The sequence below is a fragment of the Neodiprion virginianus genome, chromosome 1 (genome assembly GCF_021901495.1).
Source record: "Neodiprion virginianus isolate iyNeoVirg1 chromosome 1, iyNeoVirg1.1, whole genome shotgun sequence".
Classification (NCBI taxonomy): domain Eukaryota; kingdom Metazoa; phylum Arthropoda; class Insecta; order Hymenoptera; family Diprionidae; genus Neodiprion; species Neodiprion virginianus.
In genome coordinates this window covers 37,448,143-37,474,891 of record NC_060877.1, presented here as the reverse complement: position 1 = coordinate 37,474,891, position 26,749 = coordinate 37,448,143, and the positions used below count along the sequence as shown (strand labels likewise).

Below are 26,749 nucleotides of genomic sequence, written 5' to 3'. Positions count from 1 at the left end.
AAGGATGGATAAAGCTGGTCGCTCTTGTAACCTGAGGATGGTCACACAGTAGCCAGTTTTACCCGTAAAGCGTTTGAGCATGAGCTTTCAGCGCGTGATCAGTACTTGGATGATTTCAGTGGGGAATACTGTCCAGGATACCTTTGAATTCTCTCGGTAGATAAAATGGTTTTATTCACCTAGGCTTGACCAATCTTCGATAGACTAAATTTGGATTTATTTCCTTCTACAAGAAAGTGAACAAGGACTCAGAAAAAAAAATCGTGTAAGCTACCATCAGTTTTTGAAAAATAGTTATAGTCTGAATTTATAATCAACGAAGTAGGAAAACTTGTAATGAAAACGGACATTGGTTAAACGAAAGCATTCCTTTTGATTTATAATGTTGGCGTATCTTTCTTATGGAAGTTGAAAACCTCTGAAAATACGTAAATGCTTCATTAATCGTTTTTTTTTTTTTTTGCGTGTGGAAACTTGAGCCGCTAATCTTATCCATAACTTATTATTAAAACCTCATATTCCGTCTATTAACGTCTTAGGCGTTGCATAAGTGTGGGGTCTTTGACCGACTATGTAGTTCCACTGAAAAGTGTTTCCTCCTCACTGCGTTTCTTTTTACGGTGTTGTTGTAGAAAAATTTGATTCTTTCTCCGATAAAAACGATAGTTGAAAGAAGTAGTCCGCAACCTAAGGTAATGAAGGAGATCTGCAAGTTCTCGAACTTGAAGGCCAGCAACTTGCTTCTAGTTTCAATCCGTTTTGCCATGGCGTAATGGTGCTTCATGATCAACGAATCCACGGTGGAATTGTACCAGTAGGTCGTTAAGCCAGAATCAAACATCCTGCGAAGAAGGACGTTCATCCGTTTTAAAAAGAAGGCATCTCGCTGCACCATGTAGGCGAGATGATAAGTCCTCGGGCACTCGTTGACTACGTGGAGAATCGGTTCACCGTGTTCATCGAGAAACTTGGTTTTGGTACTGAGCATTAAGTCGTTCCTTCGCTCGATCGCAGCGATGTTTCTGCCCGAGGCGGCTTTGTCGATGGTGCCGACTTTGGAATTCGCAAATATTTTAATCTTCTGACGCAGGTGTGTCAACGTCGGCGAGTTGTCATCCTCGCCAAAAATGTCCCCCAAGTTTGGAGACATTGTGCCGATAAGCAGACCCGACTGGTCGAGCTCCGCTAGTGTATTCAAGTTTCTGTAGTACCTAGGATTGGTGAATTCCTGGTAAAGCGATCCCTGGAAAGTACCGACAATGATGATGCTGAAGAGAAGACAGACTCCCACGAATATTCGCTCTGAGTTACTGACGGGCATTTTTTCTGGAGAATTGGCAAATATCATTGCAGTGATAATGAGAATTTCCATCAGACCACTGGGCCTGCGTTTCTCATCCTGAAGCGTAGAGTGCAGGCAGTACCTGATCATGCCGCATACTAAAACGTTGCAAAACAGCAAGATCCACACGAGGGGCGAGAAACATTGAAAGATTTGCAGCCACTGGGGTATCATTTTTGACCGCGGGACCACGATACACATGCTTTCGCAGTTCGTTGGACTTGTGAACTCTATCAAATTGTTCGCACCATAGTCCTTCAAGAATGCCCCATTCGCGGCAAAGTCTATCCTGCCGTAAGCAACGTCGCCAATCATGCCGACCCAAGTGCCATTACCAATTTGGTATCCGTACTCGGCGCCGTTGCTCGGTGGGTAAACGTCGACGCTGAAGTTCATCCATAATGACAGAGTCTTCAAAACCATAATGTCCAAGCCCGTGGCTCGGTCTAAGTCTGATCGGCCATGGATTTCCCCGGTTCGGTCCAACTCGGGCGTTAGGAGAACCGTAGGCGTGCGTTGGAATATGGTCACCTTCAAGGGATACATATTCATGTTCTTCGCTGTGTTAACAAACTCAGACAACGCTTCGTAGACTTGAGGGTCGTCCATGTTCACCTTCACCCTTTTCAGCCTGCCGAGTGTTTTGTTGGTCCCCAGAGCGAACGGATCCCAGGCGAAAACATAGTCCTTAATGCATGCCGAGGTCGGTGCAGTCAAGAAGACGTTTGTCACTTTATTCTCGGTCCATATTCTCTGCAGCATCATCTTCAGCGTTGTTTTCCAGTCCTTCTTCTCCGACGTTCCTTCGCAACTCAGGTCTGGATCCGAAACGATGATTATCAGCGTCAATTCAAACGCGTTCCTCTGCCATGGTCCTGCATTGTCTAGAAAGGTGTTGAAGGTTTTTGCATCCGGTACCAAGAGGATCGTTGTAACGTCGCGAGGATTATTTTCATTGGCAATTTTGTTCCCACTTGGCCATGACCAAGCGTAAGTTGATGAGTCCAGGCCACTGTTGCTCCTTTCTTGATCCCCATTTTCTACCGGAATTGAATAGCGTCTCACGAGGACTGCAGTATCGGTTTCTTGACACACTGCGGTTATCAGTCTAGCCGAGCAGCAATGGATCGACTCCGACTCTTTCCCATTGAAAATTCGTATGGTGACCGAACCTGCGCGTTTCAAGTACCATGACATGACGATCCGAAATGGATTCTGCCTCGCCCAGTCATCCTCCTGGTTTTCGTACTCCATACGCGCTATCGACGAGCCAAAAACTACCGCGAGAGTGATGAGGATATTTCTTTGCATCGTCTGGAAGCTTGAATAGTGAAAGAAACGAGTGTCAAGATGTCAGTAATCACGGAGGCTTTTGGTCTGTTGATCATTCATATAGAGGTTTTGATCGCGGGGTTAACCATGCTTCAATTAGTGAGGTGCAAAGTTGGCGAACTTCAGATACAGTTATTTTAATGTTATGCATGAAACTTCTATTTAAGTCTTTTCAATTCGTTCGTGGTATCGTGTCTTGCAATCAAAAAATCTAAAGACGAGGGAAAAATATAAAGGGACCATTGAAGTCTGACGAAATTTTTCAAGCCCCTTTGACCAGTGTGCGTCTCTACCGAAATGCCGAGTTCTTTTACGTATTTTTGATAAGAAGAATGTTCCCACGGCATTGCAGCTTTGAGGATTCAATATCTGAAAGAGCCCTCAACTTGTGCGTAAAGAATATTCGATGGCCGAAAGGTTTATTACTGAATTTCCAAGATCCTCGACGGTGTTTGCAATATTCGATTTGTCGGAAGCTTTGATGTCGAGGACAAAAATATGGTTATCATAACCTACCCGTGTAGAATTATACTTGTCTCGCGTCGTGCTTTACCCAGAAAGAATTTTACACATACCGATCGTCGAAAAGTGCCTAAGACGAAGTCAGGGCGTCTATAGCAGGTAATGTTTTATTCCTTCTCCCTATGAAAGCATTCTACCCTATTTTTGATCTTATACAGACTTGAAAACTTCACCGTGTCGAAATTCTTTCAGCCGTTTATCCAAAACACAAGTGTCAAGCTATCAATTTTTACAAATCAAGTCCAAGGCTGCACTTTCACGTAGTGCCTCACCCAATATACCACCTATATAGTCGAATACATCGATCAGACGGACATATTAGCCTGGAATGGCGAACTGAAATTCTCGAGGAAGTCTGAAACCGAGTGGTTTAAGCGATGCGATAACCGCAGCGTAAGCTGATCCCGGTGCGTGAGTATGATAAAAGTGAAAAGTTTTCTCAGGGAGCATCTTACTTACCTAATGTTGGTCATTAATAAAGCTGAACTGAGCAATTAACGGTAAGATGTTAGCTTGCAGCTTTCTACCGTTAAAAATAACGGGTATCGTAAATTTAGTTTTACGGGTAAAATGAGCCCTACCAGAGGCAAGTGCTGCAGCCATAAACCTGCACAATAAGGGCAACTATTGAACGGACTGTTAGGCGTCGTTATAGTCGATGCTGCAGTCCGCGTGATCAGCGATACTCTGTACGAAATCCTGGGCCAAACGGGAACTGTATCCGATCTGGGCTCTGGATGAATAATGTAATGTTACACAGGGTGAAATCACCGGTTTTGCCCCCTTTTCTGGTCTAGTAGTCGTCATAGATAAAACAACATTATTGTAAAAACAGTCTTATTTCAGACTTTAAAGTGTAAGCATGCATTGCCATTAAAGCATCTTTCCTTATCTGTTAATTTTGCTGCCTGTTTATTAGCTTCCTAAGCTCACGAACCTGTTTTATTTAATCTGTAACGCTTAGTTCGTTGCAATAAACAACCTCCTTGATCTTCAAAATCAATTCACGAGCAGTAGTTTACTTCAAATTTTATATACTCGACACTGAATATCGCGTTTCCTTAACTGCATGTGGATTTTCAGAGATTTTCGATAATTATCGCCCTTTGAAGTTTTCTTTTCTTACAACCTTGTAGAAAAGATAACGAAGATTATTCAATGGTGATTTCCTCACTTTCGGTACAGTTTTGACAATGCAACGCGAATGACAAAAATTTACCGACGCTTCTTGCAGAAAAGTACAGCGTAGTTTTCAAATTTGGTCGGCTTGGTGCCAACGGAAGTTCTCCAAATGTGTACAAAATAGTGGTGGAGCCAAAATCCTACCACCGTGTGATTTACCTTACGTGAATTTTATGAAAATGAGCAATTCATTTCTTCAATATCCGTGCGAATACCAAGTCGACGTGAAAATGTAGAACGAAATTTTATGATCGCTTTCAGAAGATTGCATCGTATGGTTTCATGAAAAAATTCTTCCTCTTGCATGGTCAACTCCTCGATCAATCAACTCGAGATTTTCGGCTATAGGAAATTGAATGATACTCACATGCGCGTCTTTGCGGTACGGCGAAGCTGCTTCAGTGAAAGGAACGAATTTCAGCCGCGCGAGCTCACTTCCTTTTCGGTTCGATCATCGGCTGATAGTGATTGAAAAGACAACTTGCGTCTTGCCTGAATTTCGATAAATCCGCGGCCAAACTGCTGGCCTTGTTTTTGGATCTATAGAAGATTGATTGATAAACATTTCGCAATGTTTACACCAAAGGAAAACTCCTTCATTTCTCGCACACCGTTTACTCACAATTAGTATAATAGCTCTGCAGTTATGGATTTTTGTCTCTTGAATTATTCAGACCACACTTGTTTGAACGAAATGTGAGGTCGCAGGTATATTACCGGATGTTATAAACATTCACCTGCAATTTTTTGTACAGTTAAACTAGTCGGTGCTCAATTTATCTGACAATGATTTTTTGCAGATGTTTTCCGATTATTCTTAAGGTTGGATCAAGGCAGTCGAGGTCGTTCACTTCATGCAAGCAAAATTCTTCCCCGAGAATTATATAAATAATATGCGATTATCCACACTCCGAAATATCAAAATTAGACTTTGCCCAGATGCGCGATTTAAGTTGATATACAATAAAATCCAGGGTTGAGACATGTAGATAAACCGTGCCTTGAGTCAAAACAAAAATATACGATCGAAATCCGAATAGTTCTCTCTAGTTTCTATCAAGTTATTTTCCTCTTCATTTGCCCACAAGTAAAAAAATTTTTATATCTGCCTCTTTATCTTATAAAATTTCGAAGTATTGGTCACAAAAATTGGCAGACTATACAGAAGTATTTTCAGATTATGATTGTAATCAATTTATGCGTGAACTGAAAAATCTTTGAATAAAATTTTAAGTGATTATCAAACGCGCAAGTTCTTCTTTCGAAGCTCACTCAGTTCAATCTACGAATCGTGCGGATGGCTTCAACCCACGATTTTGGTATACAAAACGCGTGATAATTTTGTCGAGATATTGACCTTGACATAGAATAATCTATGACGTAAAACGTTCAACAGTATTTATTTATTTTAGTGTCACAAACAAGCGAAAAGTAATAAAACTAAACAAAGGGCTGTCGAGAGTTCGTTTTATGTGTAACCTCTTTTCCCCTCTTCTTTTTTCAACCCTGTTTTTCGTTGCGTTTTTCAAACGATTATCGTGCAAGTGAAACCAAGAGTGAAAGTTTGACAACCGTATAGACAAGGACTTTCAATCATTGTCATTTTGCCGGCAATTATGCGCGCGCTAATGCAACCAAGAGATTCGAGATCGAAAATCGTGATGGACTAGAAAATGCATGTGTCATGATCAGTTGTGCGAAAACACAAATACACGAGTAAAAGCTGAGGCAGTGACAAGGCCGAGTGCAGTGCGAATTCGTTGTATTTCGCAATGATCTTATAACAATGGTGAAAAGCGGAAAGCTGATTGGAATGTAAGTCGTTTGGCTGAATAAATTCCCCAGCGTAAGAAGAAGGTAATAAGGAGGGTAAACGCTATTTCGCTTCATACCTCATAGCCAAATTGAGGCGAGAAAACAAACTTGTCAAACGTTCAAACTGTATGCGAAATAACCAGCGAACGAGGGCTTGATTCATCGCCACAAGCTACTCGAGGGAGCGGTTATACTAACATAATTAAACCGTGAATAGACTGGTCCCATGCATGTGATAATTCTTTTCAGGGAGGTAAAACACTCAATTTTTCGGTCTCGCAAATTATCCGGTCCTACGTAAAAAGTCCTTGTGCTTTGACTGTGAAAAACAGAAAGCAGACTGCCTTCACCTGAGAAGAATAATATATCGAACGATTGAAATCTAGACGAGCGGAAGAAGCTGAATTGTTGAATCTTCAATACCGAGGCCCCAAACTTCAAAGAGAAATTTTGGTCCTGTGTTGTACCATTCATGGTCGAGATGAAAAAATAGGGGAGTATTTTTACCGTCAAATAAGATCACTCGCAATTCCGAATCGCTTAGCGATCGCGGATGATATGTGAGAAAATTGACAGGCGCACCTTGTATATAACAGCGGTTGATAAGGATCATAGAATAGTCGCGTGCACAATCGAGTGGCTTTCTGACGCACTCTAAATCTGCTATGAAAACCCTCGAACTACGAAATCAATAACCCAGCCGTGAGTACGGGCTAAGAAACAGACTGAGGAGGATAGGATTTTTGTTTTGTCTTCCCTGAGTTGCTATCCGTCGATTGTTAATTAACGACGTTAGTTACATCCAACCTGCACCGGAAAGTAAGAAGAGAAGACACAACACAGCTTCGCCTGAAGCTCTGGAAATTTGAATAAGCTTTATCTGCAATGCAGAATGGTGCTTTTGGCGAGCTGATGTAACTGGAAGAGAATTCATGGAGCATCCCGAGTGAATAGGAAACTTGAAAATCTTCCTGCACTTCGCTTCCGAGCAGATCCTTTGACTTGGTATCAGATGACGCAACGTGACTTTACCCATATCCGAAAGAGGCCAAAAGTTGGAAATGTTTGAACTCATTCTTGTTCTCCACGTGAAAGTGATGCTCTGACAGAGAAACAAGTGGTAATCGTCTTACGTAAGGACCGTTACGTTTACGTAAAAATCAATTATTCCTTTGTATTAACACTGCACAAGTTGTGTCCTCAAATTCGCACTTTGCAATTTTGATTAAAATACCACTGCAGTTGGCATTAATTTGCATGTTTATAAACGGTATTGTCACGAGGCTTGTATGCGATTTGAAAAGAAAAATAGTGCTCATAGTTAAGATGATTAAGCACAACGCAGTATCGCAACTAATTGTAACCGCGGTAGTTTTATAATCCATTTATTTGCTATTTCACGAGGATCAAGTATGTAACATTTGTGATCATGCATAACCCAACTCCAACGGTTTCCATTTCGTGGACCTTACAAGGGTTCGGCAAAAAAATCAGGCGACCCAACAGATTCCCTGAAAGGCTCATCCCAGGCTGCCAAAGTTCGATCAATGGTTGAGTAAAGCTTGAGCCCATTATCCGCGAGAGCTAGCCTGCAAAATACATCGTACCGTTTGGTTTGCAGTATCAAGCGGGGGTAAATATGATATATTTACCTGCGGTAGCCACGGGCTGTTTGTGCCATCGACCTCTTCGAATTCCGCGAACACACAATGCATAAAAAGGTAGAAAAGATATAGAGGTAGGATTCCAATCTGGGAAACCTGTTCATCGTCAAGATGTTTTACAAAAGGATCGATCGGACGTGATCAAGATTTGCTGACGATTAGTTTCACCGCGGTATCTGATTATACGGAGTTTACTTCAAGCGATGTCAAACGATGTCAGTTTCCCAATTGCTGAACTCACTGTTACTACAGAGGCATGCGAAGATGGGACTGCGAAGGATGCGAGGATGATCTGAAATGGAGAGCACAACTTGAGAGCTCGGAGATCTTGGATAATCTCATCCCGGTGACTCTGAATGCAATTTAGGGGGCGGTAGAATTCTCTCTGGTTATCAGTCCAGAATCTCGATGAGCCGGGAACTCAGAGTTGCCAAAGACGGGAGGTAAGATTTCTTGGAATTCCTGAAAATATCATGGAATCCATAACTAAACTGACGTTGAGAAGTTGAACATATCGCCATGTCCTGATGAATTGTCTAAACATTGACGCGGTATTCTTCTCACAGTGAATTTCGTGAAAAGTTACTGTCCATTCATGACATGTTGGATCTGGTTCAAGGAAATCATTCACTGAGATAATTCAGTTGCTCTGAAGCTTTATCTCCTGGATTGATTTCGTTCCGAACCCGTGGCGTGGTACTCTGAAGAACCAGTGGTTTATAAACACCTCCAACGATAAGCTTTTGTTGAAAGTAGCTTATAAAGACGCACGTGGTCGTGCGAAAACAAAGGTTTCAGTTCTTTGCACCGCCTGCAGTTCTGTCGCATCGAGTATAACGCGCGGTATCAAATCGCGTGTAAAAAACCTCAGGCTCTTTTATTCCACGCGCTTACTGCGTATAAAATTACGGTGTTCGTAGGAAGCTGAGAGGAACGTGCGATGCATTTTGCCATTGACCCCGAGTTCATCTTAAGCTTCGGTTAAAAGTTCGCGCAGTGGGTCAACGAATCGATCAGCATCTCTTGGAGTCGGATGAAGAGTCCATTGTGAAGTCACGAATTTGGACATGTTCGCGGGCACCTTCCTTTGAGCAGATTTCCATCAGCGTCTGACACGCCGAGCTTGAATATTGGTCTGAGAACCAACTTTACGCTACGTGGGTCTACTTCTTAGGTTTGGCCTTTTAGGAATATACCTACCACCCTGCTCTTTCGTCTCCTTGTAATCCCGGCCTTGGAGAAAGAGGGTGAAGAAGTATTCCGCTGTCTGGCACGTGGCGTCTTACTTTACCTTCTCCGCTTATTCTTGCCCTGCCCTTCCTCTCTTATACTCCGCTTTGTTTACTCGATGTCTAAAGCCTGATGGTGCGGCTGGTGGTTCCATTTTCGTTTTCGAGAGTGTACGAGACGCGGGCAAGTTCTGCCGTTACACAACGCCATCCTTGGCTAATGGTGGAACTGTCCCGGAATGGTGACTCTCCGAATCCCAATGTTGTTTCAAATTAATGCAAAGCCCACCACGAGATCTTAACCGTTCTGCAAAGTTTACCCTTGGCAAGTAGAGCTCCACAATGATACGTCCGTTCCATTTCATAATCTCATTTTCCAACGCGACGTTCAAATGAGAATGCAATTTGATGAAGGTTTCATGAGTTGCTGTCTGATACCGGTATTCGTGCAGTTCGTGAAATGACTTGTCAGTTGTTTCGTACACGATTTCAATATCGATGAAAAACCTACGTTTCTTATCGCGTTTGTTTCTCCTAGCTTTGAGACTAGTTTTTCACCACCCAGTCTTGTCCAAATGTCATTTTCAAACAGATCGCGAAAAAACTTTCCATATCGGTTGCTCACCTGGGGTGATGTCTGCAGTAGGATGATGACCAGTCTATTCATCATTTCCAACCTGACTGAAAACCTGTCGAGTGAGCCAGACGATCCCAACGTTTTTTCTTTCAACCTCTGAAACGCTTTTCACGAAAGAAGCCAGACTGGAATGTCGTCCTACTCGGTCCTTTTTCGATCTTTTCACTCGTAACACACCTACATTCATTACTTCTAATATTCATGTCATATTTCCATACTTGCCATCAGGCTCCTTGATTTTGCTGTTCTTCGTTGGTTTATAATATACATATATGTATATCACGATAATAATAGTGCGCAATAATATACCTAACGCAACACATTTTTGTCTTTATTTTTTCTTCTTTCGTCTCCCAGTATAAGGCCGTTGACATTCTCCCAGGGGATTTATCAACCTCCGCCACCAACAACACCCATTTTCATCCCCTGCGTCTCTTCAGGTTCGAATAATACCTCATTGACATGCTTTGCCAGTTTGAGGCGAGAAAACGGCTTGCTTAGTCTTTCAAGAAAAAAGCTTTCACCCGACTCGGTTTCTCGACTCGTTTACACAGCCTTCTTATACCCATGAATAAAATTATCAGCCTTTCCGTATAAATCTTCTCTTTCAGTTTGCATTCGACAATTATTTCCGCGGTCTCTCAGTAAGTTCCTTATGTAATTTTCAATATTGTTTTTATTATTATTACTATTGTTATACTCACGCTTACCCCAGTGAAAATATTTTTAGAGATTAAAATTCGAATACTACTTCTCTCAGGTGTCTCGACAAACTGTACAAATGGACATTATACCCATAAATTTAAATTATTTCTTCTCATAAATTTCATTATAAGGATTATTGGTTGTTTTAAAATTATCTTTCCGGTCTTTTCTGCGCAATTTTTCCGAGTTTATTGTCCTTAGCATCTTCGAAGATATAAATAAATGTCCTTTTCCCTTTTCCCTTTCCACTTTTTTTTTCTTCTTGCTTGTTTTGTTTTTATTCTTTTTCCTTCCCTTAAGTATACAATATGATAACATCACGTCGTGGGCGTTTCCGTCGGATTGTTGTGCGCAGTGGAAATGTAATATATGGAGTGAGAAATGGACGTGGGAAAAGCCTTCAAAGAGCCTCAGCCCACAATCTCGTGGCGGATTCTTATCTCGAAATTCGCAATGCGGTATGCGCATCGGGTGTGTCAAAACTGCTAATGAATTTATAACGTAGGAGTGAAATAAAATAAGCGTTATCAAATATTTTGCCATGGGTCTCCGTAGACGGTAAACGTATCATTACAACGGCAATAAAATTCAGCATTACAATACGTAGCATTACAATAATATATATCCAAAATGTCAAGTAATCCTCGAGACTTCTTGATCCGATCAGATCCTAGATAATTTATTTTTACCTCAAAGTGGAACTGAAACTAAAAACGCTCGACGACGCTGATAATATAATAATAGTCGTGTTAGATACGCATATATACGTGTGTTACAAGTTTTATTTCCCACTGATTTAGGCACTTTATCGAATATCCGCTAATTTATGCCGACCCCGAATGAGGGAAGTAGCAAACACTATGAATCAAATGTTATACGAAGTAAGAGGCCCGACACGTGCCTTGTTGATAGAACGAATTAACTCTTGTACCAACCTATTCTGGGCTAACACCTTGAAGCTAATTCGATGAAAAGTTTCCCAGAGATTGTTTGTTTTTTCCCATCTCCATAAAGCTCCCACATTTATTTTCGAACAGAACCGATTAGTCATACCGAAATAAGTTTACGTAGCTGAAGTACAGATAGAATAGGTACAAGAAAAAAGAATTTGTGCACCTGTACGTATTCAATTCAATGAAATTGCATTAACAAGTAAAACTTTCTCTTGGTATTGCAAGAAACCTTCGTCTGCAGCTCTGAACTCAATCCAAGTAATTCAATTCGCCAACTTTGCCAATTACATTAGACAATTGATAGCTTTTATCGCTCATTTAATTGTTCTCCTCTCCACCTTTCACAACTCTTTCGCAGTGATTTAATAACCTTCTTAAAAAAATGAAATAAAGGGTAAAGCAAATAGAGCAGGAGCCCGATGAACCTCAAGGACTGGGCGCACGTGTTTCTCGAACCTTTGAATCGTTTAAACGCCAGTTTGAGATTGGAATTTAGTTTTTGTGCGGTCTAAGAGTAGCGTACAATTGAGTCTGGGCTCTTGGCTCCCGAAGTTACTTTATTGTTGCTACTGGAATAATACTGTTCAAGTTTATATTATCTTTATTTCAAGTTTTACTCAGCATTCCGCTTGGGATGGCAGCCTTTGTGTTATCGACTAAGTTTAAAACGCAAACTTACTACTCTTTGTAAAATAGCAAACAACGGTCAGAATACAAGGCTCGACCGTACGCTGTTAAATATGTAGGATTAAATCTGCTGGGTACTTGAATGCGTCTGAGAAAATCGTTAGCACAGCACAATGCATCCTTGGCTCTTGAAATTGCGGCAAATATTCAAAGAATAAGGAAACAAATGAAAATAATTGCTCAGGCAGTGTTTGAGAAAATGTATATTAGGTTGTGAGTTTATAATAAAATTGAGCTCTTGCGACGGGGTTAAAGCTAACGTTGAAACAACGATGCATTTCTGAAAACAAAACTGTTATTTCGTGTCCTTGCGATCATTGTCGCGGAATGCATAATTCAAGCGACTGTATGTAATAAAGCAAAACGTAGGTATATTGATATTCCAAAAGCTCAACAACAACACCATTTCAAAGTTCTAAAGTTACAATTTCGTAATTTTCTTTCCAATATTCAGTTATTTCAATCTCAACTTTAACCTTAGATCAAATTCGTCTTTAAGGAAACTTTGAGATGAGATTCACGTTTAAGGTTCCATTAAAAGTTCTTCGCCGATTGGTGTGCTGCGTTTTGATTATAGACATTACCGAGACGATGTTGCGGTCCGGTTTTTAATTGAAATGTAAAGAAACCCGAAATGCATACTGAATTATAGTTTTCCAAACCGTTCACCTTGCGGGTGCTTCACGAATAGATACAAAATCGCAGCCGAAGCCGAGACTGAAGAAGAAGGCGGTGCAGATGCTGGTAAAGTTTAAATTGCTCGATATTGTGAGAAAAATATGTATATATCACGTGTAATACATGGCGTGGATGCTATCCCAGAAGAATCGGAGTTTCGTACCGAGTTTTGAGCGAGTGGAGTTGATTTCCCGACGAGATTGCTTCATCCGCTACAACCATTTCAGAAAAGTATGAGGTGGATGTATTTCTCGCTATCCACCTATCTATCTCTTTCTAAAAAAACAAAAAACAAAGAATAAGTGGTAGAGGAAGGAGAGAAGAAAATAACTCGCAGATTCCGTGCAACTGTCTATCATTTTATGTGGAACAGGATGCCAACACTATATATAATAGTATATAATGGTTATAAAATACCGAGAATGTTTTTCTTTATTTTAATCTTAGGAACGTCGCGGGAGGGAGGATTTATAGCTATTTACAAACCATTCGATGGTAGGTGATGAAAAGACGGTGGTGAAAAAGAGATCAGACTCTGTTTTATACCCGCGGTAAAATTACGTGTCATGTATATATAATATTACATGCCTTACATTATACTTGAAGAAAAATGTTACAGGCTGCGTGAAAGATTCATGGAAGAAAAAAAATAGACGCTGAGAGCCTGTTGAAGCAGTTGCTGCCGGTGAATCTGATTCGAAAGTCCCCTCCGTTTTTGGGACTATGCAAAACGGGGATCTGCAGCGCGCGAATTTGGTTTTTAATAAGAGCGCCGTAAATTTTTCCCGCGCACCGTCGTATATACGAGATGGGAAAAATCGCGCGACGACTTTTACTCCGACCCTTTGTCCGGGCCGTTGGATTTTATCGTTATTCCAAAAGCGGAATTCCGGGAAACGACATTTCCGGTATGAGACGGGTGATCTCATCGAGGTCGTCTGTCGACTGACACAGATTGCTTTGAATTAAACTAGAGGGTCGCGTGCTTTTACCACGAAAATTTGAACGCCCCTTTATACCGTGTATAATGCATGTGCACCCGGGAATCTCTGGCGGAGCCCTTTTCCCTGCTTCGGATATCCGACGGGTTGTTTGATCGACGACTTGGAAAAGATTTTTCGCGATTTAAGGGGTTACACCCAGTCAAGAGGGCGAAAGAACGCGATTTCTCAAGGATTTTTTATGAAGAGACATTTCAATGAATTGATATAAAAATGTATATACATATCGGGGTAACATTGAGCTTCGTTCTGATATTTTTTATTTGTAATAATCACGATTTTCAAAGCTGTTATAACCGATCTCCGGGAGCACCACTAAAAAAAAGTCGCCTTGCGGTGAGCGAGATATCTTTGGACTGGATCATCCGAAATGAAAGAACGAAAAAGATTTAGTTGATATAAGGTATTATCTGGTCTTTAATCGAAGAAATAAACAAAATATTAATTTTTAACAAAACGGCGCCTTCTCAAAAGCTTACAATAAAAATTTTTGCCTTAGTTTGTTTATAAAATGGAAAATATTTATCGGCGAGAAACAACCTTCGATTAAGGACTAAGAGATATATTCCTAAAGCTTGTGTAAAAATTTAAGACCGATCGGTTTGGCCGTTTTCGAGAAATCTTGCTCACCGACTTTGAAGACATAGTTCTGAGAAAAACGCGTTCAAAGCTTCACAAGCACTTTAAAACGCTCCGGGGCGTCTTTGCAAGTGTGCGTGTAAGTTCAAGAATATTTGTCGGATCGACATGAAATTTTCTGTGTATGTACTTGAATATATGTACATTACGAAAGTGAAATAAAAAATAATCGATTTTTGAAAAAACCTGACTAAGTATAACTCCTACAATTTGATGGTAAAAGCGCCCGTTATCTCGGGCAAGTTACGTAACGAGAAGGGGGAATAGATGTGAAGGGAGCTAAAGTCGGTCGTTCTACTCTCAAGGCTTGAGCCGTGGAGGTGCAGGAAAACTGAAACCGATGCGGACGAAGTACGTGAAGCCATGGTTCTTCATCGTTATGCTTTCTTCTTGCCGCTTTTCTCCGTTCTCACAAATGACCCCTTTATCTCGGAACAGAATACAACCACCGATACTCCGAGCCCTCCGATCAGTAGGAAAAAGGGCACGTACAAGTGGTGCAGCCTTATAACGACTGGTCTGCTATTGTAAATGGGCTCGGGCCGCCTCTTCAGGTCCTCAAACCATTTGCGGTAGAAACCAGCGTTGTGGAGTCTTCCGATTAAGGTGTTCAGTCGTGGCTGGAAAGGCGAACCTGCCGGGAAAGAAATTGACAGTCATTGCTCAGGTCGTTTGCGGAGTTGCCTCTGAACTACATCGACTTCTACTTGAAGAATAAAAAGATGATATAAAAACCATGGTTTTGTTTAACGAGGACTACAATATTTCCCGCATGATCCTGATTGACTTCCACTTCACGTGTTTTCTATCATGTGTATTCTCGAATGTATCATGATCTATAATAAGCCCTGATAGATCCATTATTCCTCATTTCGTCACCTCATGAAGATAGGTATATCCAACATTAAATAAACACTTGTAACAACACGAGAATACTTTGGTATCGTGAAAGACGATAGCCAGAAGAAAAGAAATACAACGAGAAAAAGGAGCGCCGTTTCTTGGACTTCACCCTTTGCGATTGGATAGGCCAGGTGGTATTTTCTCGGGCAATCCGGAACCACGTGCAGTCCAATAACGGTGCTTCCCTCGAGCAGAGCGCTCTGCTCACGTTCAAGGAATCCTGCGTCCCGAGCATGGAAAACGTGCCATTCGATCTCCGAGCCGTTATTTAGCGTCAGCTTGGCCTGAAGATTCCGCAGCGTTGACGGCTCGTCGTCGGCAAACACGTCCGACAGCAGATTTGGATAGTTCGTCAAGATCTTCAGTCCTAAAATGAATCAGAATCAGTCATCGCTCCTACGTCTCCCTGCTTGGATTCAAAAACACATCAAGCTGCTTATCAGTGTTCGTCCTTGTCAATGTCGATGACGGACCAAAATTCCGAGGCCAATAGAGGTCTGCGGTCTTTAGTATCTTCATATTCCAATACGCGTGATGAGATCGCATTAAGGGGGTATTCTAGTGTAGAGGCATGAATTTGAGGTGTTTTTTGAAGTGCTATAAACAAAAAACAAAAAATATTTTTACCATCCAGTTTTTTATCAGGCGTTTATTATTATTTCACGATTACAAAAAAAAAAAACAAGTCAAAAAATACAAAATTGAAAGTGCTATGAGTTGTTGAAGTGGGGGGTACAAAAAAAATGGCGCGCCAATGTTGTCACGATTGCAAGCATTTTCAAAATCAGAAAAAAAAAAAAAAAGATTATTAATCTACATAAATGCAGCTATCGTACTAACTAAAAAAAAGTCGAAAAAAAATTTTTTTTTGCCAAATTACGGCTGTCCGAAAAAATAATACGTTTTTTTCTACTTTTTTGGACGTTTCTGAATTTTTTAAAAATAGTAAAAATTATTATTTCGTTATAATAATAGTTCGTGCGATAGAGACATGTATTGAGAAGATTCTCACCAAATTTCAAGTAAATCGGTTCAATAGAACTTGAGAAATCATGTCAACCGTTTTGAAAAATATAGTTTTGAGAAAAACGCGTTTAAAGTTTCGAGTAAAATTCGTTCCAGCCGCGCCAGTATTGAAGACGTGTCACTAAAATAGCTATATCTCTGAAAATAATTGAAATTTTGACTTGTCCTTTTAAGGACACATTCTTGAAAGGTTAAGCTTTGAAAATATAAAAAAAAAAAAATCGATTTTTTCAAATTTCTACACTAGAATACCCCCTTAAAGTTGTAATCAAACATAAATGTGTTGAGAATTTATTGTTCCCTCGTGAGTGATGGAATTGCTCACCGCTGTGATCGAGTTCCTCAAGAGTGTCAATGTTCTTCAAGAATGCAGGTTTGCTGAAGCTCGAGGCGAGCTGGCTGGTGAAATACCCGCTAACAACTACGCCGAGTACAAGTCCAGAAGCGATGTGAACCCGTTCGCTGATCCACTTCGTGTTGGAATTCATGGGGTAGAAGGAGTAGAACACACAGGCAGCTACGAAGTCTTGTATCCTGATACCGGGACAAGACTTGGCCGAAGTCTGATCTCTGGTCCGACCGACGCTGAGGTGGGTCACGATTACGTAAACCATAGCGAGCACGGCGTTACCAAAAGATATCAGAGCCCAGGTGAGGGGGCTGAAGATCCTGACCATCATAAGGTACTCGGGTACCCGCGCTCTGCGCGGCACGATCACGCATATCTGATCGAGGCTGAGGTAGGTCGTGTACTCGAGGTTCTCGGTCCCGTAGTTCTTGACGAAGAACTCGTTGAAGGCGAGGTCGCTCTGGTGGTAGGTGAGTCTGCCGAGAGTCCCGGTGAAGGTACCGTTCCAGAACCATCCGAACTTCTCCGGTGGTTCGTAGAGTTGCGGAGTGACGTTCATCCGAGCGCAGATTTCGAGCATGGAGTTCGCCTCGAGTCCAACGTACCGACCATCCTTCCACTGCAGTGTCAAGTAAGGAAACATAGAGATGTTCACTTCGTAGCCGGCGAAGGTCTGCCGCTTCTTCAGGGGTTCCACCGAGTCTTCGAGGTTTCTGAGCGCCCCGAAGCCGCCTAGTTCGCGGGGTTCGAACGGGTCGAAGTAAAGGTTCCTACCTTCCGTCGACAGTACGACTTTATGAACGTAGTTCCGCCGCCAGAGGAGGCTGCCCAAGCTTCTGAACTCCTCGGGCGATACTTCGCCGAGTCCTTTCGGCACGTAGATGACGTACATATTGCCTGGGATCCAGAGACGCTCTTCCGGCGAGCTGGAGAACGCGACAACCGTCTCGGCCGATATGCAGAGCACGACGCAGGCTTGCCAACCGACGCTCTTCAGTGCCTTTATGTCGTCGAAGAGCTCGACGGGCGTTTGGTAAGCCTCGTTTACTTTCCGGAAGACCTTGGAGCTCAGCCAGTCTCTTGAACCAGGCTCCGCTATCACCGTCAGTTTTCTGTACATGTAATCGTCGCCGCAGAATTCGAGCAATCGGTTCAACTTCGACTCGTATTCGATGCGATTCTCCAACTGGAGGATCATCAGATCCGCTCGCGACTCCAGAGAACAAGTTGCGTAAAGGAAGAGCAAGAAAATCACACAATGCGGGTGGGAATTCATCGCGCAATTCCAGACTGTCTTCGATTCTTGCCTCTTCAGCCTTTTCTTCACTCCGTTCAATCAGTCCTTACGAATCACCAGCCACTTCCACTCCATAAATAACCACTTTCACTCAACGGTTGGCCTCACTTTGTTCGGTCCGTAGGGTGCGTTATAAATTATTCCACCTCCTGGAACGCCGATTTATCAACACCGTCTTTAACCTCATCAATTTTTCCCACGTTTCACACATTACTCTATCTATACCATACAGCGACACGTAGTTTTTATCTATTTCATCGGAGCACTGTTACTTTTTGTGACGATTCAATGCGGGTGTTGGCGACTCCTTTCAAGTCGAGATCAAGCGAACTTTGCACGGTGATTGAGAGATTTTGCTGGAACAATTCGATCGTATCTTAAGGGCAGTGGTTAAATCCGTGTACCCAACATTCCCTCGGGAAATTAAATCCGCGAGTAAACACGAATGATGCATCTGGGTCTCAGCGTCAATTGAAATCGATTTCAAACACACACCCGTTGCACTTTGCTGCACTTTGTAGAATCTGGGTGCATCAGGGGCACCAACAGTGTTTGATAATCGTCACGTGACAACCGATCCACGTATATTCATTTGCACTCTCATCCATCAGACCGCAATCCTGTTCATGCATCTCTGTCAGAGCACCGATTACATTTGCAGTTTTATAATCACAAAGCAGTTTTCATGCTCAGGGATATCGAGTCGCGTTTCTCTCTATAATTACTGTATTTGCAGATCAGCTACAGAAATCAGCGTTTATGGATGTTAGGTGTACAGTTGGGATGGAAAACTTTTGAAACAGAAGCGTTGTGAATACGAATGTTTTAAAAGTATCACTCAAGATAATCTGGTTGCATCTAATTTGAACTGTTTTTGTTTCTCTCTTTTTGTATTCTAATTAGAACAGTCTTTGAAATTTCCTTTTGAAGGACAACAATTTTCTGAATTAGAATAATCGTCTTGGCTATCTCCGAAAGTTGACAATTTACCATCATGAGTCAAAAATTCATCGAAGTACTAATTCGAAGTTTTTCAAGAAATTATAGTAAAGTAGAGAATAGCGTGGAAAGATTCCCGTATGGGTAAAAAATCCCTGTTTCCTTGATAAAGAATCGCGGAACGAATAAGAACAAAAATCTTTTTAAAAGTATACAGCGAATCAGTGAAACCGAGCTAAGGTAAGTGTGCCAGTGATTGACACGTTAATACCCAATTATTGACCCTTTTGTTTTCCAAAATTCTAAATTGACGGTAGAAATTGTGAATTTATCGGTGACTAAAACCAATCGCTAGATAGTTAGTCACTAAAAATGTACTTTTTAGTAGTTTTAGAACTAAAGATCAAACAGATACGACCAAAAAGGTCATTAATTGGAACAGGGTTAATAACTGGTACACTTACCTTAATTCAAATTTAATTCTCGCGTAATACACAACCGTCGGATAAATTATCTCGTCCTAAATCAGATTCCCTTTTTTGTCGTACAAGCTGTAACTACGCCCTCCGAACGAGCTTCCAGATATATTAAACCGCATTAGGTACCAAACTTTCCCAGCCTACTTGAATCCTACGAGAAGCGACGTTGACAGTCCCGAATCACCGAGTCAAAGACTGATATTACACTGTCAAGAGCTCTCAGCGGTGACACATAAGTTCCCTCCCGCAGATCTGCGGAACACGCACGACTCGATAATTTATATTCGAGTACACGCATATAGACGTTTGCCCAATAATCCGTTGATGTTATTTAAACTCTCGTTGTCTCTTTACTTCCAAATTTGCACGGCTTATCGCTCTGCAAGCATCGTTACACGGATCGTAGAGGCGAAAGATGCGAATCCGGATAAGAACGGCTGCGTTCGCCTTCCCACCATAATTATACAACAACCACTAATTTTCCCTTTACTATCCTATCCGCTTACTAACCGAGCGATATCATCATCGACGAGTCCCGAACCCCGGAATCGGTCGCGCAGAATTTTTTACTCGAGGCATTTGATCCAGGTTGGGGATGATTTGTGTTTGCTTAAAGGTGATTTGCCGCGTGTTTATTGGACCCTACCGCACCCGTGGATAACGAGCTCTGCAGTCGAGTTGATTTCTGTCTCCGCCCCCGATAGGAAAGAAATTTGCTACCCCGTAAAGGCGGGGGCAAAAAGGAGAAGAAAATACAAACAAAAAAAGAAAATACCGATACAGCTACGGTGAATGGAATTTGTTTATTAATCTTTTCTTTCGTAAATTCATAATTTATTTATTGAGCTTGAGTATCGGATGGAATTTTTTTATCAGCGGCTTATTGAATCGCCGCGGGATATATTGTAATATTCTTTCCGATCCTCGTTCAATCTTGTCATCCGTCTTTCGGTTAACCGTGCATGTGTCACTTGTCTCTGAATCTCGTTCAGCCTCTGCTCGCAAATAAATTCGTTTCATTTCGTTCAATTTGCCTCCGATATTTTCCGTTGATCTCCACTCGGAAGTGCGATTATTATTTCAAAACGGATCATTGATTATTTAATGAAATTACTACATCGGAAGATCGGTTGCCGGGTAGGTGTAATGATTATCCAGAGGAAAAATTCCAATTAGGCGTTGTCCAACTTTATCAATTATTGCTACAACTTTCGAGATCTCATCGCGAAATTCTTGGCACAAATTTATGCGCAAATTCAACCAGGTGGAATATTTCGTCGTGCACCCTTCGTTCCTTGAACTGATTTTCGTCTCGCAGCTACGCGCTAATTACTTAGTCCCGTGTCTCTGTCCTATGTAACAAATTAGCTCTGCACCAGAAGCTAGAATTCATGATCAAAGAGTCGTGCCTAATTAAAATGATCTCTCCGTATCCTTTAAGAGACTATGTCTCTGTGTGTATGAAAATATCAGTGAAATCTCGGGAAGTTGGCAGTTTTAAGACGTGCCGACGCTAAGACGCTGCAAAGTTGGCTTTTTAAAGTCCATTTCTCTGTGTTATCTACATGTTTTCCTGATAAATTAGCAACTCGATTCGAAGAAAATTTACATTCAAAGTGATTGAAATCAGTGATACGGAAGGATATCCATCGATCGAAATCCTTCCGGATGATAATTGTCTGTTTAGGACAGTGTCGTGACGCTTGTTTAGTACGCACGAGAAACGCCCACGGGTATCAATGAATAACAACGAATCGTATCGGGTATCGATATTAATTATAAGCGTTACATAAGTACAAATGGGAGAAATACCGTAGAAGCTTTATTGGCCATGTAAAAGCGACGAAGCCTCCGGTTATTAAAACAATCACGAGCAATCTACATTCGACTTTACGTAGGTAAAGACAGTATTACGTGGAGCTAGAAGGCTTTGGAACAGTTTCGTGTAACTTCAGTTATTTCCAATTTAGAAACTAATCACGTCCGCACATTGCCGCGAATTTTTTCAATTTCCGCACGTGTTCACTTTAGGTTTCAATGAGCGAATGAGTTTCGACGTGTATAATCCAGTGTGTTTGAATTGCTTTAATTTAGTTTTGTTTTCGGATAAAGTTAGAATACGGCCCAGAACGTCGGAAAAATATTATAGTAGCGTGTGTTACATTTATCTCATAAAACATGATACGCGTCGTGTATGTTTAGAATTTAATACGTGCCTACATACGGACATAAGTCAGACTATGCGAGTAAGCGGATTCCGGCATTCTCATTCCCACCGGTATAATCATGGATAATCTTTCAGCCGATCTAATTGCAAGCTCTCATTAAAACAAACTTTGATACTTTCGTTCATTGTTCATCGTTCTGCACCACGTGTCGAAAATGTTTTCGCTAATAAATGTAAATATTAATGTAGGTTGGCACCGTGAGTTCTAGTAACTCGCTGGTTAATATCTATCTGACATCTACACACGGTGAATTCCTCTCCTCCTGAAATTCCGACAGCACGTATGAGCTGTAAATAAATCAATAAATCGTATCCCTTAACAAGGTCCAAAGAATAAACAAAGAAATGAAAAAGCTTTTAATTGTCAACGTCGGAACTGCAGCGTCATTGAATGTTTTTTTTTTTCTTTTTTTTTTTCTTCTATTTCCTCTGCACTTTTCGCCCACCAATTTGAAACTTTTCACCCGAACGTAATCGATGCTGACTTTCGATACGTTATTTCCGGTATAAAAACGAGACCGTGCAACAAATTCCTCGTTGCTCTTTATTTTCCAAAGTGACTGGGCCGTGTCTTTTTACTCTAAATTCGTTGAAGTTTCAAACATTTTCCGAAAGGTCGAATCCCGCGAGTATCGTATGCTCACTCGCCTTCGGTGATGAGCCCAAAGCTCATTATTTTCAAATACTCCATAGCAAATATGTATAGAGGATGGTGGAGGAAGATTGCGGGTTTTCCGAGCGTAGAAATCGGCAGGGTCGATGCGATGGTGATGTGGATGTTACGTATACAGCACTGCGTGAGTTGGCAGCTTCCCGATTCTAAATCTCGGGATTAACAAAAGCCTAAAAAATTATTTACAGTTCTGTACCTACGTGAAAATTTCGCTTGGTTGAAACCGGATGCGCGATCGAAACCCACGGCAAATTAACCCCTTTCACATTGTGTAATTAGGGTTAATCAGCAAATCTCTGCTAATATCTGCAGTTACGTAAATGCGGATTCATCTCTCCCTCTGATTAACAAGCTCGAATTGTTCAGGTTAGACGCACTGCGAACGGCATGTAAGCTAAATGGATACGGTTATGGCAAACCTTAGAATTACACGCTTTCATTTCTAAACGAAAGAGACAAAACGTATTTTACTTTTGCTCTCGATTCTTTTCAATCACAGTGGGATGCTCAGCGTACGATAGCCTTGTCGCAGTTTATTTACAACTTTGAATAATCTTTGTTACATACTTCGTATAACCCCAAAAACCCTCGAGTAACAAATTTCGAGGCTAGAATTGTCGAATTTTTATAAACTGAGAAAAATTTCGTTTGTTATAGCAACTAGAAAAATTCAGTAAAACAGGTATCGTTGAAAAAACTGTTTGAACATTGTTGGAATTAGGAAAAACGAGGTACGCCTAACCAATTTGCGCTATTGTCGATCCTTTTTTGGTTATTGCAACGCAAAATCAGTTTCTGAGGTTTACTCTACTTTTTTAGTTAAATAAGGCTTTAAAGTCAATTTATTGTTGCACAAGCATCAAATTTTTCCAACAGTTACAAGAAAATATAGCAACAGTGATCGTAATGAGAAAGAATAGTAACGGATACTAGACTTTCTGGTAACAGCCAGAAATCTAATTTTCATTTTCTACCTAGAATTATATTTTTCTATTGTGGTAAAAAATGAAAATAGTTGAGGGCTGAGCGTAACTGGAACGAAAAATTTCTCTCAGTTATTTCTATTTTACATCCGCCATCTTGGATTTGAAAATGATCAAATTCTAACTTCAAATTCGTGATCAGTGACCCCAAAAACCCCCGAGTAACAAAGTTCAGGTCAAAATATCGAGTTGAAAAGTGCGCGACTGAAAGGGTTAAACCCCGTTAATACATCGTGAAAACTGTTGAACCTTATATTTTTCACTCCAATTCGTTTAATTTGATTATAAAACCGAGCAATAAAATTTGAAACCCTGAATCAGAAAAACTGTATATTAATCTGTCGAAATTTTCTCTGAAAAATTAAAATGGCCAATAAAAAAGGAAATCTAATTAATTGTTCGAAATTGAAGCTTATTTAATTCCTTCACTTAGCGCTTTCAATTCAACACCACACACGTATTGTTTTTTCTCTCTCGCACAACTTAGCATGAAATCGAAGGTATTTATTCTATTCCTTACTTTTTTTCTCCAGAGATTCGAGTGAAATTTGATCAGAGTTGAAATTTAAAAATCCTTGTTAATTTCGAACACTAGTCACGTATCGATGGCGCGAGTTTCGAGCCGAATGATTCACTCTTTTACTGACAAATTGAATCCCGTTTTAACTTACAGTAGATAAGAAATAACTGAGAAGAGAGGGAGAAACTGCGTTTTTTCTCCTTTATCTGATAACGCGGATGCGGAATGCCGGCACCGGAAGTAAAAACCGTCGCATATCGCGTTGCGATCTGAGACAGCGTGCTTTGCGTTACGAATGACAAGGAATTAATTAAGTATCTGCAGCCCTCCGCATTCCTCGATTCTGCTGAAATTTCCAGAGGTGTTTCTTTGCCGTGAAACATGAACCTCTCGATCCGTCGTTTCGTCTAATAAGCCTCCCTTCATCCAAGTTAAGTATATCATGTCGAAATTTCACTGACAATCATTTTAAATAAATTCACCTCAACTTTGTTCTTATAAGATGGAAATTATGTGAGTCGAGTTTATCATTTATCTTTATCTAGAGTATAGAAAAATCTGCTGCTATCCGTGTTCATATTTTTTATCGCAAGAAGAACAAGATAAACTGTTTTCCGAAACACAGAGAGTGTGTCTTAATTTTTTCGGAAATAAATGATTTAATAAAAACGTCTTTTTGGCACCAAATCTTACAGTTAGGAAACTAGTGTATTTTTTTTTTTTTTTTTTTTTTATGGGTGATAGAGAAACAAAGTATCTTACTTGCTTGAATAATTGCATGAGAAAGTACCTCCCACCTTATCTAGATGAACATTTCTATGAATAACCTTATCTTCGTCCGTATAACGACACTCGTTATCTTGTAGAGCACTGGTTGTCTACAGCAAGGGTCACGCACCATGTCTATCCGTATCGAATCATCGATTATAGGTCGGATCCCGCTGAAATATGTCGGTACACGCGAAGGTGACGACCTTCGAGTAAGCCTATGTACACACATACGTATGGGGATGGTAAACGCAGAGGGTGACGAAAGGAGATTTAATCTCGGCAAGCTAAAGAGCTTTCGATACGTTGTAACGGATTCGTGATTTTCGAAATGGCTGAAAGTGATTTAAATGATTTTTTAGGCTTGAAAAAGATTTTGTATATTTCATATTATCAAACCAAACATCTCTACTCTGGAACGTAAAACGAGAATTGAGATATTAGAAAAGAAATATTGCTTCGAAAAAAGTAACTAAAATCAAGATTACATAACCTGTGAAGATATTCCGATTGGCTTCTCTTCCGGAAAGATGATTGTAGGTACTTTTAATTGTATACTTTTGTATTTGTAGGCATATAAAAGCGATCGCCGACTGCACGCTGGGCAATCCAAAAGGATTTTCGTGTCGAATTCGAATGCGATTTCCCGTCGAGTGGGCCGTTATTTCCCCGAAAAAGAAATAATGGAAACAATTACTTGCGCATTTTCACCTTTTATCCTGCTGCAAACTATACAGCCCGCTATTTGAATATTTCAACTTTCGAAGCTATATAGCCAATTCAGACTAGCTTGATTCAGGGTGAATAATGATGCTTCGGCCACCCATTACACGAAAAAACTGACCGCAAAGTAAAATCACATTGGTCATGTCTATTGTTATTGTGAAATTGTCGAAGCAGTTTCAAATTTCATGAACCTCCAAATACACGGTATATACGTAGAACGTATGCGGCGGAGGGCGTTGTTCGGAATTTATACGATAATCAACTCGTTCCAGATAGAAAATAATAATACGGTAGTTAGTTTTTATACAGAATTCGTTTACGCGTCGTAAATTATGTCGCAATTTTTTTTCACGTAATTTAAAAATTTTTTTGCTTTTCTTTCGCAATTACAATCCTCTGTTTGAATTATTACACTTCTAGTTTTTTCGTGCAATATTGAAGCAATACGCATAATAACTGTCAAGATATCTTTTTAAATCAAGATTCAGTATTGAATCCTTTTACCGTTTATTCCGACATGTGATTTCTGACCAAACCGAAGGTACATTGCGGTTCCTTACTAACGCGTAAACTTTCCAAGCTTACAAATTTTCAGCTATCCAGGCCTTGTGCGGTGGGAGTCGAAGCCAGAAAAAACCATTAATCTCTCCTCTTGGACATAGTCGTTTGATCATGCTGCCCACCAGCTTTTCCGCGGGTAAAAAATATCTCTGTTAAACTACAGTGATCGAGTTTCTCTTCAGGCTTCCCCGATTGCCCGACTCAGTGGTAATTTACCTTACGTTTGCGTGAAGCTTTGAACCGTCAAAGCGTTCCATGTGACGGTTCCAAGAACTGTGTAACTTTCACTTTCAAAACTCAATCGTCAATTAGCGCGGAAATCGTCTATATATAATTAATAGTAAGTCGATAGTCGTAACACGCAAGATGTTCCGTGAGAAAAGATTTTCTATAAAATTTTCTTTCTCTTTACATTTCGTCAATGATAATTTCTACACGAATAGAAAACTTTTTATTAAACAAAGATAAAAGTGACGTTCCTAATATATTCTAATCTATTGTTTCAGTTCTGCGCAGCTCGAGATGAGCAGTTGCGGATTTTTCGCGTCGCACAGAGGTCGCCACGGTCGAGATCGGAGTACAAGCGAACTCTTCTGGGTGGTGAAAATATGCGAGATCCCAGAACCGGGCGGCTATTCAGAAGGATGATCCGGGCGTCAAGTTGAGCTTGATCGTCAACCAGTAGAACGAGAGTCGCGAAGTGAGAATCCGAGATTACCAGGGAGACGGTGGTGATGGGATTATGAAAATTTCGCCAAGAAAGCATGAGCAAAAATCTTCTGCTCCCCATTGCAGAGGTGCCTCGTGATACCATTCGTGATCCTCGGGAGGTGGTTTGACCCAGATGAGGAGACGGAGATACGCCGCCGAAAATAAGTCGTGCAGGAATTACTGGATGATGTTCGAATGGCC

General features: G+C 40.9%; 2 protein-coding genes across 2 annotated transcripts; both read right to left on the bottom strand.

Annotated features, from left to right (window-relative positions):
• Positions 1 to 535: 535 nt before the first annotated feature.
• LOC124310311 (uncharacterized) lies at positions 536 to 2,596 on the bottom strand. Its single transcript, XM_046774121.1, has one exon. It carries the CDS (start codon positions 2,594 to 2,596, stop codon positions 536 to 538), a length of 2,061 nt encoding a protein of 686 aa, XP_046630077.1.
• A 10,499-nt stretch (positions 2,597 to 13,095) lies between these two features.
• LOC124310310 (uncharacterized) lies at positions 13,096 to 17,862 on the bottom strand. Its single transcript, XM_046774120.1, has 3 exons — positions 16,641 to 17,862; positions 15,399 to 15,656; positions 13,096 to 15,020 (listed from the first exon to the last, which is right to left on the bottom strand). The coding sequence occupies exons 1-3, from the start codon at positions 17,860 to 17,862 to the stop codon at positions 14,764 to 14,766; spliced, it is 1,737 nt and encodes a 578-aa protein (XP_046630076.1). The 3' UTR covers positions 13,096 to 14,763.
• Positions 17,863 to 26,749: the final 8,887 nt, after the last annotated feature.

Coding starts and splice junctions, on each gene's coding strand:
- LOC124310311 (XM_046774121.1), bottom strand. CDS start 2,596: ATGGAGTACGAAAACCAGGAGGATGACTGGGCGAGGCAGAATCCATTT.
- LOC124310310 (XM_046774120.1), bottom strand. CDS start 17,862: ATGATCCTCCAGTTGGAGAATCGCATCGAATACGAGTCGAAGTTGAAC. Junction 15,657..16,640: donor TGAGGAACTCGATCACAGCG/GTGAGCAATTCC, acceptor GATTCATTTTAG/GACTGAAGATCTTGACGAAC. Junction 15,021..15,398: donor GGCCTATCCAATCGCAAAGG/GTGAAGTCCAAG, acceptor CTTTCCCGGCAG/GTTCGCCTTTCCAGCCACGA.